Source organism: Microchirus variegatus (genome assembly GCF_963457635.1).
Source record: "Microchirus variegatus genome assembly, chromosome: 1".
Lineage (NCBI taxonomy): Eukaryota > Metazoa > Chordata > Actinopteri > Pleuronectiformes > Soleidae > Microchirus > Microchirus variegatus.
The window spans coordinates 1,273,202-1,290,081 of record NC_139802.1 but is presented as its reverse complement, the minus strand read 5'-3'; the positions used below and the strand labels follow the sequence as shown (position 1 = coordinate 1,290,081).

Here is a 16,880-nt window from a genome sequence, read left to right as displayed (position 1 = left end):
GTATGGATATTGAGAAACGGCCATTGTCATTTTAACAAAATCGTCCTGTGGGCCAGATTGGACCCTCTGGCGGGCCAGTTTTGGCCCCCGGGCCGTACGTTTGACACCCCTGCGTCACGCGCGCGTCATCTTCTCTCTACTGCGCCTGTCGGTTGCAGAGAGCAACACAACAACATGTCTTATTGTGCTGTCGGTTGCATTCATCGTTTTAACAAACAAGACAAAAGCCTGAAGTTTTAACCGGAAACAGAGTTGTTGCAGCCCTTTCAAAGCTAACCGGAAACGTCTTTTGTTGTAGCTTAGAAGCTAATGTACTCCAGTTGTTTTGCTAGTTGTGTAGAACTTCTCCAGCAGGTATGGAGCGTGTATATTTTCCTGTTTTTTCATCTGTAACTGATCATTAGAAGCTGTATACTTTATCGGTTTACAACCTATTAAGTTGTGTGTAGAATAAAACTTCTTAAAAACACTCACGTTGTCCGCCGTACGTACTTGTTCTGCTCGCCCTTCGCAGGGTAGTTAGCGGCGGCCACTTCGTCTCGTCACTCACCGGCTGTAGCCCGTTAGCTTAGGTGAGTTTCCAAGCATAACTTTATCACTAGGCGACAAACTGGCGTAGTACGAGGTAAACAACTCCTTTTTTCTTCGCCGTCTGAATTCGTACACGAGAGCCGACTAACTTCACGACAACACTGCTACTTAACCGCTGGGTGGTGCCCTTCTGCACCCGCGCTGCACGCGCATCCGCAATGTTTGTAAACAACCAAGAGCTGTTTGTGTGTTTAGTTAGTTTTACAAATAAACTTATAACAATAATCACCGTTCAAACTACAAAACAGAACAAAAATAGAAACCTTTATTGTAAAATTATGACATGACGATTTTTTAAATTTTTTATTTAAGATTTGGTTTAGTTAGTTTTACAAATAAACGTATAACAATAATCACCGTTCAAACTAGAGAATAGAACAAAAATAGAAACCTTTATTGTAAAATTATGACATGACGATTTTTTATTATTATTTAAGATTTAGTTTAGTTAGTTTTACAAATAAACTTACAGCAATAAGTGAGTAGTAGTAGAGGGAAGAAACCTTGATATCCGACAGAGTTTGATGAGTTAATTGTGTGAAAAATGTGTAAAAAGGTGAAAAAAGTATAAGTGTGTGTGTGTGTGTGTGTGTGTGTGTGTGTGTGTGTGTGTGTGTGTGTGTGTGTGTGTGTGTGTGTGTGTGTGTGTGTGTGTGTGTGTGTGTGTGTGTCTGTGGTGCTTTTTGTATCCGCTCTGGGGCTCCAGGGAGGCGGGTAGGTGGTGGTCGTTGTCCCTGCTGTGGAGCTCCAGGGTGTGGGGCACGGAAATTTGTGAAAATGACGAAAATAGGAAAGTGAAACTAATGTAAAACAGTTTATATTAATCTAAATAGTACATTTGATGTGTAAAAAGTTAAAAACAAAACAAAAAAAAACGTGGATCTCCGTGGGGAGATGATTGTGGTATTTATTAGCACATGAACTTACTTTTATATTCTTCCTTCGTTCTTCTTGTCGTTTTTTAAAAAGATAAAAATCACTTCCGTCAAACCACTTCCGTCGTTTTGTGTGTAAATAAAGTTTTTAGACACCACTTTACCACTTTACACTGAGGGGTTAAAAGTTAGTTAATACGGTTTTTTTTAAACAGATGAAAGTAATCATTAGTTGCTGCCCTTGAACACACCTCGATTTATTTGAAAAGGTTAACTTTATTAAAACATCTACAAAAATAGACGACACAGTCAATTACAATGGCATCAAGGTAGCAAGCGTTCTACAGAGATACAGAAGACCCCAAATGTAACAAAGAGCTTTCTATATATTAGTAAAAGAAAATTAACATTTCTGTCCTCAATATGTACATACTATAAAGTTCAACTTCAAAGAAACAGAAGGATGAATGAAGTTAGACATCAATGAGTGTCTAAGTACAGTATATAAAAACAATGTAGGTTTGGTTGAACAGTGTATGAAAAATGACTTGAACGACGTCAATCGGTCAACATGTCGTTCTTGATAATGTGGATCATGTCAGGAGTAACTCACAGTGCCATACAGTCAGTAAGGTAGGCAATGATTCTCCTGTGGTCAGCTTTAACATACTATAAACATGAGATCATGTTGACATTAAAATCAGTACTGCCCGTATCAGCATTCCCTGTTTCAGCAACTGTCTTTGTAAAATACAGTAATGCGCTTGAATGAGTATCGACAGATAATGAGTAAACATGACTCAACAACACCCTTTAAAGTTTCAATCAAAACAAAAGGTTTCCATACATTTATAAAGAGATGAAGTGATGGTGCCATTCCATGATATTTTAAAAAATAATAATATTTTACATCTAATGGTTTGGCGATGCCTTACTGGAGAGGATTTATAAAGGCAAAGAGATCATGTCCTGTGATGCATTCTGCTCTCCTGTTAAATCCCGGCAGGTAAACTGCACCAGAATCAACACGGACAGGAATCATATCAGTCCCCTCACAGAGAAGAGGTTCACCATGGCTGGGGACGGAGGGGACGGAGGGGGTTAGACATAATATACGAGTTAAAGTGCAGCTGATTGTGGAATTTTTTACAACTATCTTTTGTTTCTGGTTCCAATCCAGATCCAAAGAAAACGAAATCACCAAAACACCTGAAGATGTCCCGTCCACTGCCCCGGCTGGAAACACTGTCCCTCTGTTTGGAAAAAGCTGTTCTAGTTTAGTGTCACATCACAACTGCAGCAGCAGCAGCAGCAGCAGCAGCAGCAGCAGCAGGCTCACCTTTCTGTGCCTTTGTCCTCAGATTTAGTCTGTTTGGCATCATGGTCGTCAAGTCTTTTTTCTGCGACTTTCTCTGACGTTTTTGACTGCACAAACTTGATCATCTGGCAGAACGTGGGGGCAGCTGGTGTCTGGTGGTGTGTGGTCAGTTTACAACCCTGGGTCTACGTGGGATTCCTCCAGGTACCCAAGCTTTTTTTTTTTTTTTACACAGTCAAATGTGTAGATTAGATTAGGGTTAGGGGAATTAGTGACTCTAAATTGACTGGGACTGGCAGCTCCTCCACGACTCTCAGACGACGAGCAGTGTGGATATACTGCCGTGGACAGATGTACAGAAAACATGGCTTTGGGTCTTTAGATATGGTTTCGAGGCTACAACAGAGAATTGGTGCATGGTCAAGTTCACTTATCCATATCATCCATGTTTAGCATCACTTCAGTCTGAATGTTAAAGGTGCATTATGTAATAAATCATAAAATCCTCCTAATATGTCACAGAGACTCAGGAATAATGTTCATATAACAAACTGAACTCACCAACAACAACAGTACAGACAAAATATTTGCATTAAAAAAAATATTTTGCAGACTGAAAATCATGTTTATGTTTTGAAATCATGTTTTGGCATGTGGCGCCACCTACCGCCGTCTACCAATCATTGCAGTCAGTAGAGTCTCAGCTCCCGAGCAACTACGGGTTGCCAGTTACGTCAGAAAACCAAACCTAAAAGACCTCGGTATTTTGAATTTGAATGTAGTAACCGTTTTTGGACACATTCTTACATATGGCACCTTTAACATCTAAGATTTTCACAGACTTTTGTTTAAAAGAATTTAATCTGACTGATAAAACATGTTATGTATGCTGTGTATACTGCCTGTGTGTGCAGTTCCATCTCTGACCCATAGGTGGGCTGTTGTATGTAGAATGTAGTGTATATCCAGTCCTCAGTGTACGTTACTCAGCACCCTGCATCTGAAATGTTTAATAAAGTAAAGTCATGAAGCTTAATACCTGTTTATTTCCTAGCTTGCTATGGTTTTAGTAACGAGTATTTCCTGCAGTTATGCTTCTATCGCCACCTGTATTTTAAACTCTACAGCAATTAATCACCATTCACGCTCACCCTCATTTAAACTGAAAGAATCAGAGAAAAGAGAAAGTTCCTATGCACACTGCACCCGCCACCAAACCCTGACACTTGGACCATTACCTACTGTAAAAAGCTGGGGTTAGTTTTGCCTTTGGAATCTGAGGAGGAAGTTAACCGAACCAGCGGTCTCTCAGCCCCGTTTTTTCCACCCAAAATCATACAAAATATAAAAGCGAGCGACCCACGCTCCCCCTGTCGTCTGCCGCTGCTGTGCAGCACCTCCACCACACCGACTCAGACAGCCTGACGCTGTAGCACGGGACGTCTCCCCTCTGATGTCGCCCAGTCTTCCAGTGTTCCCCCCAAATCACCCTTTTAAACCATATTCATGGCGTCCTCAGTGAGGAAGGAGTGGATGTTGGCAAAGGATGGGCGGAGCTTGCAGTCTCTGTTCCAGCAGCTCAACATGAGCTCGTAGAGACCCTGAGGACAAATGGCCGGTCTGGTCAGATACACCTGCAGGAGAGAGACATGGACAAAGATGTATGAAGAGCTGGACAATGAAACAACAACTGCAATAATCACAATACAGTTTTCTTAACCACTTCTTCCCTGACCCTCTTTTTGGAGTCCCTGCTCTAAAATGACATGCCCAAACTAAATAGAGTAAATCTCTGCAGTTACAAGCTCTATGTGGATTATCTTGGTATCAAAATGAAGATAACACTTGTGAGATTCCACCAGAGGTGTAAGTTTCACTGTAGATGCCACTGTGTCAGAGTAAATGTACATGGAACACAGCATAACTGAAGGATTTTTTTTCTCTCGCCTAAAAAATATTGCATTTTAAAGCAAATATCACCTTTAAAATATGCAGTAGGAGCTTAAAAACACACGGAGGTCATGTAACAACATTACAGAGGTTTTAGTAAAGAGATGTCTAGGCGTTGCACAGCTTGGCATCATCTGTGCCATTTGAGATTTCTTAGGTACCAAATTATTAAAAAAACAATTTAATTTTATTTATATGTCACTACAGATCTAAGAAGAACTTGTTTTGAAAAAAAAAAAAAAAAAGTATGATAACTCGCTGTAAATGGATGCTCCCTGTGCGTAATAATAACTCTGTGACTCTGCAGCGTCTTCAGTTACGCAGCGCCATAGCTCTGGTTTACCTTGGTCAATTGACCGCCTCGTTTTAAACCTCTAAACCGGTAGAATCAGACCCCGGTCTCCAAATGCATATGACGCATTTGTGCGGACATTCGTCCCCTGCTCTAATCAGAACAATCTAATGTCGCTCTGTAATGATCAATCGAATCGTGAAGAAGAGGTTAAATACCAATGAAACCCAGGTTTAATATATATATATATCAGTTTAATGCTTATACATTGACACTTTAATGTATAAAACCCATGAACACTCTTTACAGTGTACAATACAGCATTTTATTGTTTTCAGTCCATATACTGTAGAACTCAATTAACTGTAATCTAATTAGTGCATCAGTTGAAAAAAGCAGCCACTAGAGGGCATAAATCAACAGTGTTGGGAGCTCAGGCTCTGGTTGCAGCTTTCAGATTAGGATCTTGTTAGTCTATGAAAACCACAAAGGACATTATCTGAATGAACAAATGTAAAAGTGATACTGAGCAAATATAGTTCAGTAGAATTTGAAACACAACAAATCAATTAAAAACCTAAGCTTTCAGCCTTGTTGTGCATTTATTTATTTATTTATTTATTTGTGGTGCCTTTGCGTGTGTGTGTTACACAGTGACGTACCTGTCGGCCCTGGTCTCTGAAGAACTCCCCAGCATTGTCGATGACTTGTTCATCTGTGAGGTTGGAGTACGGCTGCTCCTGACAAACACTCAGCATCTCCCACAGAGTGACCCCGAACGCCCACACGTCACTGGCCGTGGTGAACTTACCCTGGAACAGAAAACAACACCCACCAACTCATCATCATATATATCAGCTTCAAAGCTATAGTAAGCACACACATTCTAGATAAGTTACAATGAAAGCAAGTTTGGATTATTATTATTATTTTTTTTTAAATCAGATGTTTGATTTTGGGGCCCTCTGTTACTGCTAATAATAATGATCATTGATCATTCACACACCTACTATACTAAAGCTATTCTACTTATTCTACTCTGTCATGAATACGCTGGTCAAACTAAATGTGTGATCTTTTTGTTTGACACCAGATTTGCAAATTTACAGAAAAATATTTCAATTTGTATTTGGCAAAATCAGCAACTCCCCCTACTGACGACACAGAGAATCAAAACATAAAACCAAACGGTTTATAAATAAAATATTAAGATATCAATGTCTGAAAATCTAAAAATGTGCACAATCTTTGGGGGGGGGGGGGGATTCAAAATACACTCATGTAATACAAAGATTTGACTTTTATATGTAAAAAAAACACAGCATTAAATAAAATAATCAAATAAATATCAAACAAATACTTAAATAATAATGTAAATCAACAGAGGCACCTGGAACAAGGTGATAAAAATGGTTTGTAAATAAAATATAAAGTTAAATAATCACTGTGCAAAAACTGTGAAAAAGCTTTGGTAAAAATGGGGAGAACTATTCTAAATAAACTACAGCAATCCAAACTTTTATACTTTTTTTGAGTTAATTGCTCTTGGGGGCCCTCTAGTGGTCACAGGGTCCTAAGCAGCGGCTTCGTTCGCTTATGCCTTGGGCCGGCCATGGAACTATGGTGGCCTTCGCATACCAGAAAGAGTAACAAGTGTCCACTTTGAAACGTGAAACTCTGTTCAGGCTGCTGTGAAGACAGTGTGGCAAAAAAAAATATCTGTCCCTGTAAAGAAAGGCCCCCGGTCCACAGTATATACCAGAGCTTATGCTAAGGCAACAAAAACCTAAGTATTTAAATTTTACAGTGATTATACACTTATACAACGTACCAATTAGCAGTATATTTAATTTCTGCCAATAAACCCTCCTAAAATGTTACCATCAACCATCCAGACACACAAATACAAACACAAATACTGTCCTGTCCTCTCACCATGAGTATACACTCCCAGGCCATCCAGCGTATCGGCAGCACAGCTCTGCCCTGGATCCTGTAGTAGTCTCCTGCGTACAGATTCCTGCTCATGCCAAAGTCGGCGATCTTGATGTGACGCTCGCCTCCCGGATCTTCCCCGCTCTCACCCCTCTCACCCCCGACCAGACAGTTCCGGGTGGCCAGATCCCGGTGCACAAAGTTGAGCGAGGCGAGGAACTTCATTCCTGACGCAATCTGGCTGGCCATGGAGATGAGAGCAGGGTAACTGTGGGGAAAACAAGACACATTTAGCTTTAATACGTCTGTGTGTGTGCATTAACCACTTCTTTTTGGAGTCCCTGCTCGAAAATGACATGCCCAAACGAAATAGAGTAAATCTCTGCAGTTACACGCTCTATGTGAATTATCTTGGTATCAAACTACAGATAACACTTGTGAGATTCCACCAGAGGTGTAAGTTTCACTGTAGATGCCACTGTGTCAGAGTAAATGTACATGGAACACAGCATAACTGAAGGATTTTTTTTCTCTCGCCTAATTTTTTTTTTTGCATTTTAAAGAAAATATCACCTTTTTAAATATGCAGTAGGAGCTTAAACACATGGAGGTCATGTAACAACATGTGGGCATGAGCTGTGCAAAGTCTGATGCTGCTGAAGTGAAGCAGAGTGAAATTACAGAGGTTTTAGTAAAGAGATGTCTGGGCGTTCTCTCTTTTGGCACAGCTTGGCACCATCTGTGCCATTTGAGATTTCTTAGGTACCAAATTATTAAAATCCCATTTAATTTTATTTATATGTCACTACAGGTCTAAAAAGAACTTGTTTTTTTTTTTTTTTTAAAAAGAAAAAAGTATGTTTAACTCGCTGTAAATCGATGCTCCCTGTGCGGTGCGTAATAAAACTCTGTGACTCTGCAGCGTCTTCAATTACGCAGTGTCATAGCTCTGGTCTACCTTGGTCAATTAGGGTGATTGACAGCTCGCTTTAAACCTCTAAACCGGTAGAATCAGACCTCGGTCTCCAAATGCGTGAGAATCACTTCATTAGCGAGTCAAAAGGACATAAATTCATATGACGCATTTGGGCGGACATTCGCCTTTCTCTAATCAGAACGATCTAATGTCGCTCTGTAATGATCAATCAGACCTAAAGCATGCTGGGAAGTGTAGTTCTTCATTAGAAGCAGTTTTGTTCTAGTGGAAATAACTTGTTTTTTTTCACTCCTGCTGGTTTGATCCGTCGGTGTTTTAACTGTGTTTGGTGAACATAAGAATGGTTTATATGAGCTTTTAGCTGAGTTTCTGACCTTTCTGTGGGTATGCAGCATGTCTGTGTTTGTTAAAGTTAGACATGGTTTTATGACGCTTTTGTCCCGGTCCCCGGGGGGGCAACCGTGAAGAAGAGGTTAATATCTGTGTAAATGTGTGCAAGAGGTGTTTGTTTTAGTGCTACCTGATGGTGGGAGTGTTGTGTGAAGGCCCCGTCTTATCCAGCAGCACTCGGTGGGACAGATACTGGTTCAAGTCTCCACATTCCATGTACTCAGTGACCATACACAGCGGGTCACTGCTCACACACACACCGAGCAGCCGGATGATGTTTGGGTCCTTCAGACGAGAGAGAATCTTCACCTCCTTCAGGAAGTCGTTCCTATCGAGGTGCAGAGGGAAAAGTCATCGGGAAGAAAGAATTAACAGCGTTGTCACACAAAGAATTCACGTCAATGCTTTTTGTACATAAATCTGTGATATTTCTATGATATTTACTTAGTTTGACTGGCTGTATTAAACCATATATTCTCCATTTATCCTGTAGCAGTCTTAATTGTGTATTGATCAATGGGATGTGAGATTTAGACATATCTATTCCCACAGTGCTGATGATATATCTGTTTCTAGGTCCTCACTCCATGCATTTAGTTTGTGATCGCAGTTCTCAATTTCGGATTGTAACATGCTATGTTCCTGTGATACAGCGCCTTTATTTGGGCTGTAATCGTTTTTCAATAAGATTTAAAAAGAAGAATAAAGAGTGAATGGTGCAGAATCTGCACAACGGTAAAAGTGAGGAGGTACCAGACTGCCTTCAGAGTTCAGACCTACTGCTCTGCAGCTCTATGTGCTGATTTGTTTTGCTGGTCAGTATGTTTATGTTACTGCAACTCTCACTAAGCTTTCTTACAAAATCTGTGGACGATTCCTTCTATTACATAAACTCACACAAGCTGATTTTAGCGAGCCGAGCACAGAGTGGCTGAATCAAGTCCCCATAAGGTTAGTAATTAGTAAATATTAAGGCGAAGACAGGGTTTGAGGTTAGGCTGAGCTCAGGGTTGGGTTAGGGTCAAGGTCAGGCTCAGGACTGTACTACTTATGGTTAAAGATTGACTGAGTCTCCAGGAAATGAATATACTGTAAGTCAATGCAATGTTTTCTGAAGTCATGGAAACCAGTGTGTGTGTGTGTGTGTGTGTGTGTGTGTGTGTGTGTCTGGTGAGCAACATTTGATTCACAATTGGCTCTTACAAAATTAGACCTAACAGTATAAACAACATTAAGGTGCAATGGCCACAACAGGCTATTTTTGCAGAAATATAAGTAACATTACCAATAATATTCAGGTACAATTGCTACAGTTGGCTCATAGTGCAAAATATTCTGGTACATACATAGACTTCCTACAATTACAGCTGTATTAGTATTTGCCAAAATGTGTTCAAAAAGTGCCAGAAATAGGCAAAGCTATGGTTTTATTGGCTTTTTTAAATAATATATCCATTATTAATGGGTCACGGGCCGGTCCAAATTGCTTGAAGGGCCGGATTAAGTTGTAGTGTATATGAAGGGGAATTTCTGTTGGTTTTAGAGTTTCCTTCTGCACTAAAGGCCACAAACAGAGATTCAGCAGAAGATAGTGTGTTGAAATATTGATCATTCACACTTTTGGTGTTTGAATAATAGTGCACCATTGGTGAAGCAGAACCCAAGGTGATAATGTGATATTTTTTTAATCAATGATATAGTTTAGCTCCAATAATTGTTAGTATTGTGATCCATGTGATAAATCTGCAGTTCAGTGTTAACACATGAGATGGTGTGACAGCAGAGATGAGTCGTTTAGAATTATAAGCATGTGAACCACGCTGAGTGCAGCCTCAGCTGTGTGTGTGATGTCACAGACCTGGCATTCTTGGAGGCATCTGGTCGTAGTATCTTCACCGCTACCAGAAGAGGGCGACCTTTTCTCACATTGAAGGGAAACTCCAAGTTGGGAAGGTCCTGAGGATTCTCGATTTCACACAGGTGCACCTTAAAGTTGCAAAAATACAGACGTTGTTGAAGCACAATCATCTGCAAATCCTCACACTCACACACACACACACACACACACACACACACACACACACACATTCTTGTACTTGCTGCATACTGAGGACTGGGTTGCTGACAAAGTGAGGACCAGCATTTCCACTTCATAAATCAACACAATTACAAATATCTACTTCATGAATGACATCTACGAAGAACTACTGGTTGCAGTACCATAAAGTGTCTGCAGGTGGAGCCCCAGAGCAAAAAGGGCTGGAAAACTTTTTCGATTTTTTTTTTAAATTTATTTTTGGTCCAAAATTTTACAAAAATGCCATACTATACTATGTCGACCAAAATGTAAAAAAAAAATGTGGCCCAAAATTTTTGATCCAAAAATTGACAAAAACGTTATAATGTGTCATCCAAAATTTGAAAAAAAAATTGACACAAAATTTTGGGTCCAAAATTTTACAGAAAGTCATATTATACTATGTCGTCCACATTAAAAAAAAAATTGACCAAAAATTTTTGGTCCAAAAATTGACAAAAACGTCATATTATACTGTCATCCAATATTTGAAATAAAATTTGACACAACATTTTGGGTCCAAAATTTTACAGAAAGTCATACTATACTATGCCGTCCAAATTTTGAATTTTTTTATTTTTTTCGACAAATTGAGTATAGCATGTTATAGCAACCTAAAGAAGTGATTTCAATGAAAACAAAGTGAGGACCGGCCAAAATGTCCTCACTCCGTAAAAATGACCTCACTTTGTTGGTTAAAAACCCTCACTGGTCCTCAGTATGCCGCAAGTACAAGAACACACACACACACACAGAACATTTATTCAGGTCATTTTCTCACCTCCCCAAACTGTCCCTCGCCCAGTTTCTCCTTAAAGACGAGACACTGGCGCGACAGCTCCGGCAGCGGGGCGGCGTCGGCCCCCGGGCTCGAAGAGGCCAAAGCGGGCACCGCGTAGGTGTTGTTACCACTGACGCCCTGCAGGCTCACGATGTCTGCCTCGGCGTAGTGGGGGACGCTGGGAGGCAGCGGCGGGGACACAGGGGGAGAGAGGGAAGGGTAAGGAGGGGAGCCCGGGTACGGAGGAGGCTCCTCCTGAGTCGGGGGGAAACCCTTCTCCATGTCCAGATCCAAACCACAGGCTGCGAGGAGGAGGAGCGAGAGACAGACAGGGCGGATGAAACGCAGAGATTACTTTGAGGAAAGAAGAACTGTGTGATTGGAAACAGACTGAGAGGATCTGTGAGGGAAAGAATCAGATATATTACATATGCAGATAACGTGCTACGAAGGGATAGTTTGGATTTGGGAAATTTAACTGAATTTCAAGAGAATCTTGAGGCAGGCGATTAATGCCGATGTTTGGAAATCACGGCACTGAAATGTCACTCCAGGCTCCAACTGTGGACAAGATTGAAGAGTGTTGGGACTGATGAGGAAACCACAACATTCCTCCACTTAATAAACGGGAATCGGAAAGAAAACGGACTAAGCATCAACAGCTGCGCTTCATTCACGTCAAAGTTACGTCATCTTATGACTTCTTCTGTATCGGTGAACTACAGGGGGCGCAGTTTGTGAACAGGCAAGGCATGCGACTGCTTGGGGCCCCGAGCCGATAGGGGGCTCCGAGTGACCGTCCACCTCCCCGTCCCCCTTAAACAACATATTTTATTGTTCTATATATTTATATTGTTTTATAATGTGGGTTCTTTACTAAGTTTATATAGTTTTTTACAGTATTTTATTGTTCTTTACATTTATATTTTCACATACTTTATTTAATTACAAGGTTTTTCCATGTTATTTCATTCATTTTTAAAAAAAATACATTTTAAACTCATACATTTTTCGTTGGTGTCAGATAATTTATGAAATAATGGTGATGAACATTTATGCTTAGGGACCCTACAGACTCTAGAATCGCCTCTGATGAACTAACTAACATTGTCTTTACTGTGATAAGATCACACACTGGATTTTCCAAAATCTACTTCAAATTTGCTCTACATTTTAAAAGAAAACAGGTTCCAGGATAAAGAGAAAGAAGACAACAATGTACATGATCACATTCTGAAAATGATCGCTTTCAAAACACAAGATACAGATTATTATATTGAGCTCCTCTGACCTACTACTACTTGGTTTAGTGTAGCATCTCAGGACGTCTAGGTCTTATGACTGTACACACTCTGAAGTTGTTTGAGATTTGACAGAAATATTTATGAATGTCTTCATCAAACAGTCAGACTGTACTCGACAGGATATTCAACCTTGAGCTTATCTTAAATTGATTTCTGGACGTCGACGGCAGGAAGAAGTCGCTCCAATGATGGATGACTACAGCCTTTTAAATAAATCAGATCCTCTGGGCCATTGTTTTTATTTTTTAAAACCATGTTACAGTCTACCATTGTACTGTGTTTGTAGTGTTATTGTAAACACAGTTGCACGACTAACAAACCGCTCTCATGACCTCTGATAAATATGTCACAGACCTGTAACTAAGCTGCTTTATTGATAAAATAATCATAGGATTTTCTTCTATAATTATGATTATTTATTCTTCACAAATTGCACACACAAACCACAGATTTGTGTCATGCTAACAGGACTGTGAGGCTAAAATTAGCTCAATGCTACTGTTAGACCAGGGGTGTCAAACTCATTTTCACTGAGGGCCACATCAGCATCATGGTTACCCTCAAAGGGTCAGATGTAACTGTCATAGAGAATAAATGTAACTAAATGTAACCAAATATAATGTAAAATAAAAGTAACTATCCCATAACATATTGATAAATAACTTTCTGTATTTATTACTTATTTAATTACACTCGTCGCATGATGCATATACAATGATACAGTGCGATCTAGTGGCGGTGCCGTCACTTTGCGGGTAACGCAATCGCCGTGCATTGTGGGAAATGTAGTTTATGGTCAACGCACGCCTTAAAGCAGCATAGACCTATTTTAACACTGATTTTTAAGACGCAGGCCACATAAAATGGCCACATCTGGCCCCCGGGCCTTGAGTTTGACACGTGTGTGTTAGTGTGTTACAATGTTGACAACAACAAGATAAGGTTTCCATGCTTTTGTTCAGCAGGTGAAACAGGAACACGTAACTTACACCTGCGTTACTTTGTTTATCTCCATTGTACACACGTTAACACACTTAACCTGAGCCGCTAACAACTGACGAAGACGAGCTTCTCATTCCATTTTTCATGTATTTGGTCACAAAGTATTCCAAAAAATTAAAATGATGGAAGGTAAAAAGAAACAATTTGATGCTAATCGATGCTGAAATGTTTCACGTTGGCCTGATGGTGGTGCTAGATTTTAAGAAATCGGTAGGATTCCTCCTCTGGGCCCCAACATGTCTGCACAAAATCAGTGTGTTGAGATATTTCAGTCTACAGTAAAGTGGTTTACCGAGCAACACACACTGCAATCAACAGTCCCACAAAAACAAGCATGTCTGACCAGAGGCCAGGGCCGGGCCAAGGCATAAGCAAACTAAGCCGCTGTTAGGGCCCCGTGACCACAAGAGGGCCCCAAAGAGCAATTAACTAAAAAAATTAAAAAAATAAAAGTTTGGAATGCTAGAATTTTTCTCCCCATTTTTACCAAAGCGTTTTCACAGTTTTTACATAGTTGTCAGATGTGATTATTTAACTTTATATTTTACCATTTTTATGATCTTGATGTTGATGATCTGTTGATTTACATTATTATTTAAGTATTTCTTTGATATTTATTTGTTTATTTTATCTAATTCTGTGTTTTTTTACATATAAAAGTCACATCTTTGTATTACAGGAGTGTATTTTGAATCACCCCCCCCCCCCCAAAGATTGTGCACATTTGTAGATTTTCAGACCTTAATATCTTAATATTTTATTTATACACCGTTTGGTTTTATGTATTGATTCTCTGTGTCGCCAGTAGGGGGAGTTGCCGACATTTCCAAATATTATTTCAAAGGTTTTTCTGTAAGTTTGCAAATCTGGTGTCAAACAAAAAGTTCTCACATTTAGTTTTACAAGAGTATTCATGACAGAGTAGAATAAGTAGAATACCTTTAGTATAGTAGGTGTGTGAATGATAATAATCATCATTATTTGCAGTAACAGAGGGCCCCAAAATCTAATTTTGCTTAGGGCCCCATGGAAGCTTGGGCCGGCCCTGCCATAGGTGCCTGTGAGTTGTTAATTCATCTGGTTTTTATGTTTGAAAATTGCCCGAAACACAAAACTATCCCTTCATACAAAGCATGAGTCATTGTAAGCGGTGAGTAAATGAGTGACTAGTTATGTGAGTAACAGAAGGAATGGTGAGGGTCACATGCAAAAAATAGTGGTTTGTTTCTAGAGTTTCTACAGAGACTACAAGGATAATTAAGATGCTCCTGCTCTGGATAGATTAAGTAGGTGGGTGGTGAGGAAGGTTCCCCCCCCCCCCTCTCTCAGATTGAGCTAGTCCTAATCCAAGGTGTCTTACCCTGGGGCACATTGAGGCTCTTTTCCTGAGCCTGAGTGCTGCTGGGGACGACTAGAGGTCTTGGGCCTTTTCTGTGATCTGACAGGAGCAGGTGATAGGCTGGGTTGTTTAACAGCAAGGCTGGGAGGGCACACACACACACACATTAACACACACACACACACACACACATGACAAGGTCGGGGTGCACACGGGTACGGTGATATGGATCGTACGCAATGGCACAAAACATAAGAAACGCAACAACAACAGTGTTAGCATGTCCATTATAAGACAGGGAGAGGGGCTGGGGATGCACGGACACATGGACACAGGCAGAGTTAACGTCACTCAAGCTGCAACCAAAACACAACATGAAATAATGTTTGTGTTACTCGTGTTATTTCAAACTCAAACAGGCGCCCAATAAAGACACATGCAGACCTCCTGCGGTTAGAATACATGTGAAAGAATGTCTTTTCTCTCGTTAACTCCTCCTCCTCCTCCTCCTCCTCTCTTTTTCTTCCCCTCTCTCAGAACAATAGCTCTTTTGTGCCCCCTCTGAGCCGAGCATCCCCTTCTTCGCAGGGTGGTTTCATTTACTTTTGTGTGATGAAGTACCAATGTTTTCCTGATTATGAATGCCACGTCTTTTCTTTTTTCCCCCCCATCCCCGCCGGCTTTCTGTTTCCTCTTTTCAGACGAGATTGCTTATTATTGATAGGATCAACAGACGCCGCAAAAGGCACAGATATGACGCAATCTGCACAAACCGCAAATAAATACATTTGTCAAACTTTGAATTCCTTACATATGGCTTGTGTCATATTTTCATCGACTTCAGCCATTGTGGTGTTTCATTCCGTGTCAGCATGGCGACACGTATTCATATTTAAACATTACATGTGGTTTCTTTGGCCACAAACACTGAACTGCAATAGAACAATGGACTAGGATTGAAAAAATGTGGGTAAAATATCCATTAAAGCTCACATAGAGTGGTCCTGTTGCACATATATGTTAGTTATGGAGGTCTACTTACATACATTCACTTGTTTTTATGGTCAAAAACCTCCTAGTTGCTGTAAACGAGCCGATAGAAATCTCTCTTTTCTGACGCTCTCCTCAGTCGCTATATTTTAGACATAAATCTCACACCCAGAAGACAGACTGTGTTGTGATTGGCCAGCCAGCGTAAAGCCTTCCCAACTGTCTTGTGATTGGCCAATACCCGGAAGTGACATATTCAGCACACCTGCTCTCAGAAGCTCAGCTCCCCCCTCTGGAACGGTGGATGCACTGCTCCTCATTATCAAAACATTGTTTTAACAGTGTTTAAAAATAGCTTCTTCACGACTCCCCGCCTCAGTCCCTTTGACGACCTTTGACCCAGAGTCAGACCCAGAGTCAGAAGACACTGTCGCTCGTGAAACACCTCCACAACGGACGTTATTCTTCTTCTGCGGTTCAATGTACGCAACCGGATGTGCCCGGACTAGTGCCCGGAGCAGGAGGATATGCTGTTCAGGAGAAATGCTGTTTACGTAACCGGACCGGGTTTTTTCAGAGATCTCGCTGAGCCCGAGATTACAATAAAACACAGTGTTCTCAGCAGTGACTGAACTGTTTGTTTAGAAACTTCAGGGCTTCGTAAACAAGGTAATGATGCAGATACACACTAAAAAACAGCGTTAATTGGAACTTCTGGTCTAGGTCCGCTTTAAAACACAATTAAATATTAAATATGTTCTATTCTACCACAATTAATTGGACATTGGACAAAGGGACCCTGTTGGTATCAAACATGTGATGTGCTGTCACCTGTATGTTAATAACGTACCTGTGCTGTCTCTGTGATCCCGTGGCCGCAGCAGTGCGCTGGGTTCCTGGTACTCTCCTTCTCCCTCTCTCTCATGGTCTCGGTCCTCGGGAAAAGTGTGAATCCTCTGGTAGCGACTGGAGTAGCTGTGCGTGTTGTTAATGACCACGTTGTCCGATGGGACCGACAGGTGGACGCGCAGCTCGTCGCTGGACAGACTCCCCTGTGCCTGGGTTGGCAGAGGACTCGTGTCAGTGCAGGGAAAACATA

The 16,880-nt window shown here is 40.8% G+C and overlaps 2 protein-coding genes across 5 annotated transcripts in view; both read right to left on the bottom strand.

Moving 5' to 3' along the window:
• The window catches only part of tubb5 (tubulin, beta 5), a 28,111-nt gene extending 27,552 nt beyond the window's left edge, over nucleotides 1-559 (bottom strand). Inside the window, exon 1 of the mRNA XM_083888933.1 lies at nucleotides 475-559. The gene's annotated coding sequence lies outside the window, so the exon portion shown is untranslated. The remainder of the gene's footprint in view (nucleotides 1-474) is intronic.
• Nucleotides 560-3,246: 2,687 nt separating this feature from the next.
• Nucleotides 3,247-16,880, bottom strand: part of ddr1 (discoidin domain receptor tyrosine kinase 1) — a 63,985-nt gene continuing 50,351 nt past the window's right edge. For 3 of the 4 annotated variants that reach the window (XM_083888898.1, XM_083888899.1, XM_083888901.1), the window contains 8 exons: nucleotides 16,632-16,839; nucleotides 14,813-14,932; nucleotides 11,147-11,448; nucleotides 10,147-10,274; nucleotides 8,419-8,616; nucleotides 6,962-7,229; nucleotides 5,689-5,838; nucleotides 3,247-4,418 (listed from right to left, as the gene is read on the bottom strand). In XM_083888898.1, coding sequence (XP_083745024.1) covers nucleotides 4,278-4,418; nucleotides 5,689-5,838; nucleotides 6,962-7,229; nucleotides 8,419-8,616; nucleotides 10,147-10,274; nucleotides 11,147-11,448; nucleotides 14,813-14,932; nucleotides 16,632-16,839 — 1,515 coding nt within the window. In that variant the 3' untranslated portion in view covers nucleotides 3,247-4,277. The remainder of the gene's footprint in view (nucleotides 4,419-5,688; nucleotides 5,839-6,961; nucleotides 7,230-8,418; nucleotides 8,617-10,146; nucleotides 10,275-11,146; nucleotides 11,449-14,812; nucleotides 14,933-16,631; nucleotides 16,840-16,880) is intronic. The other variant, XM_083888900.1, reaches the window with a different exon arrangement.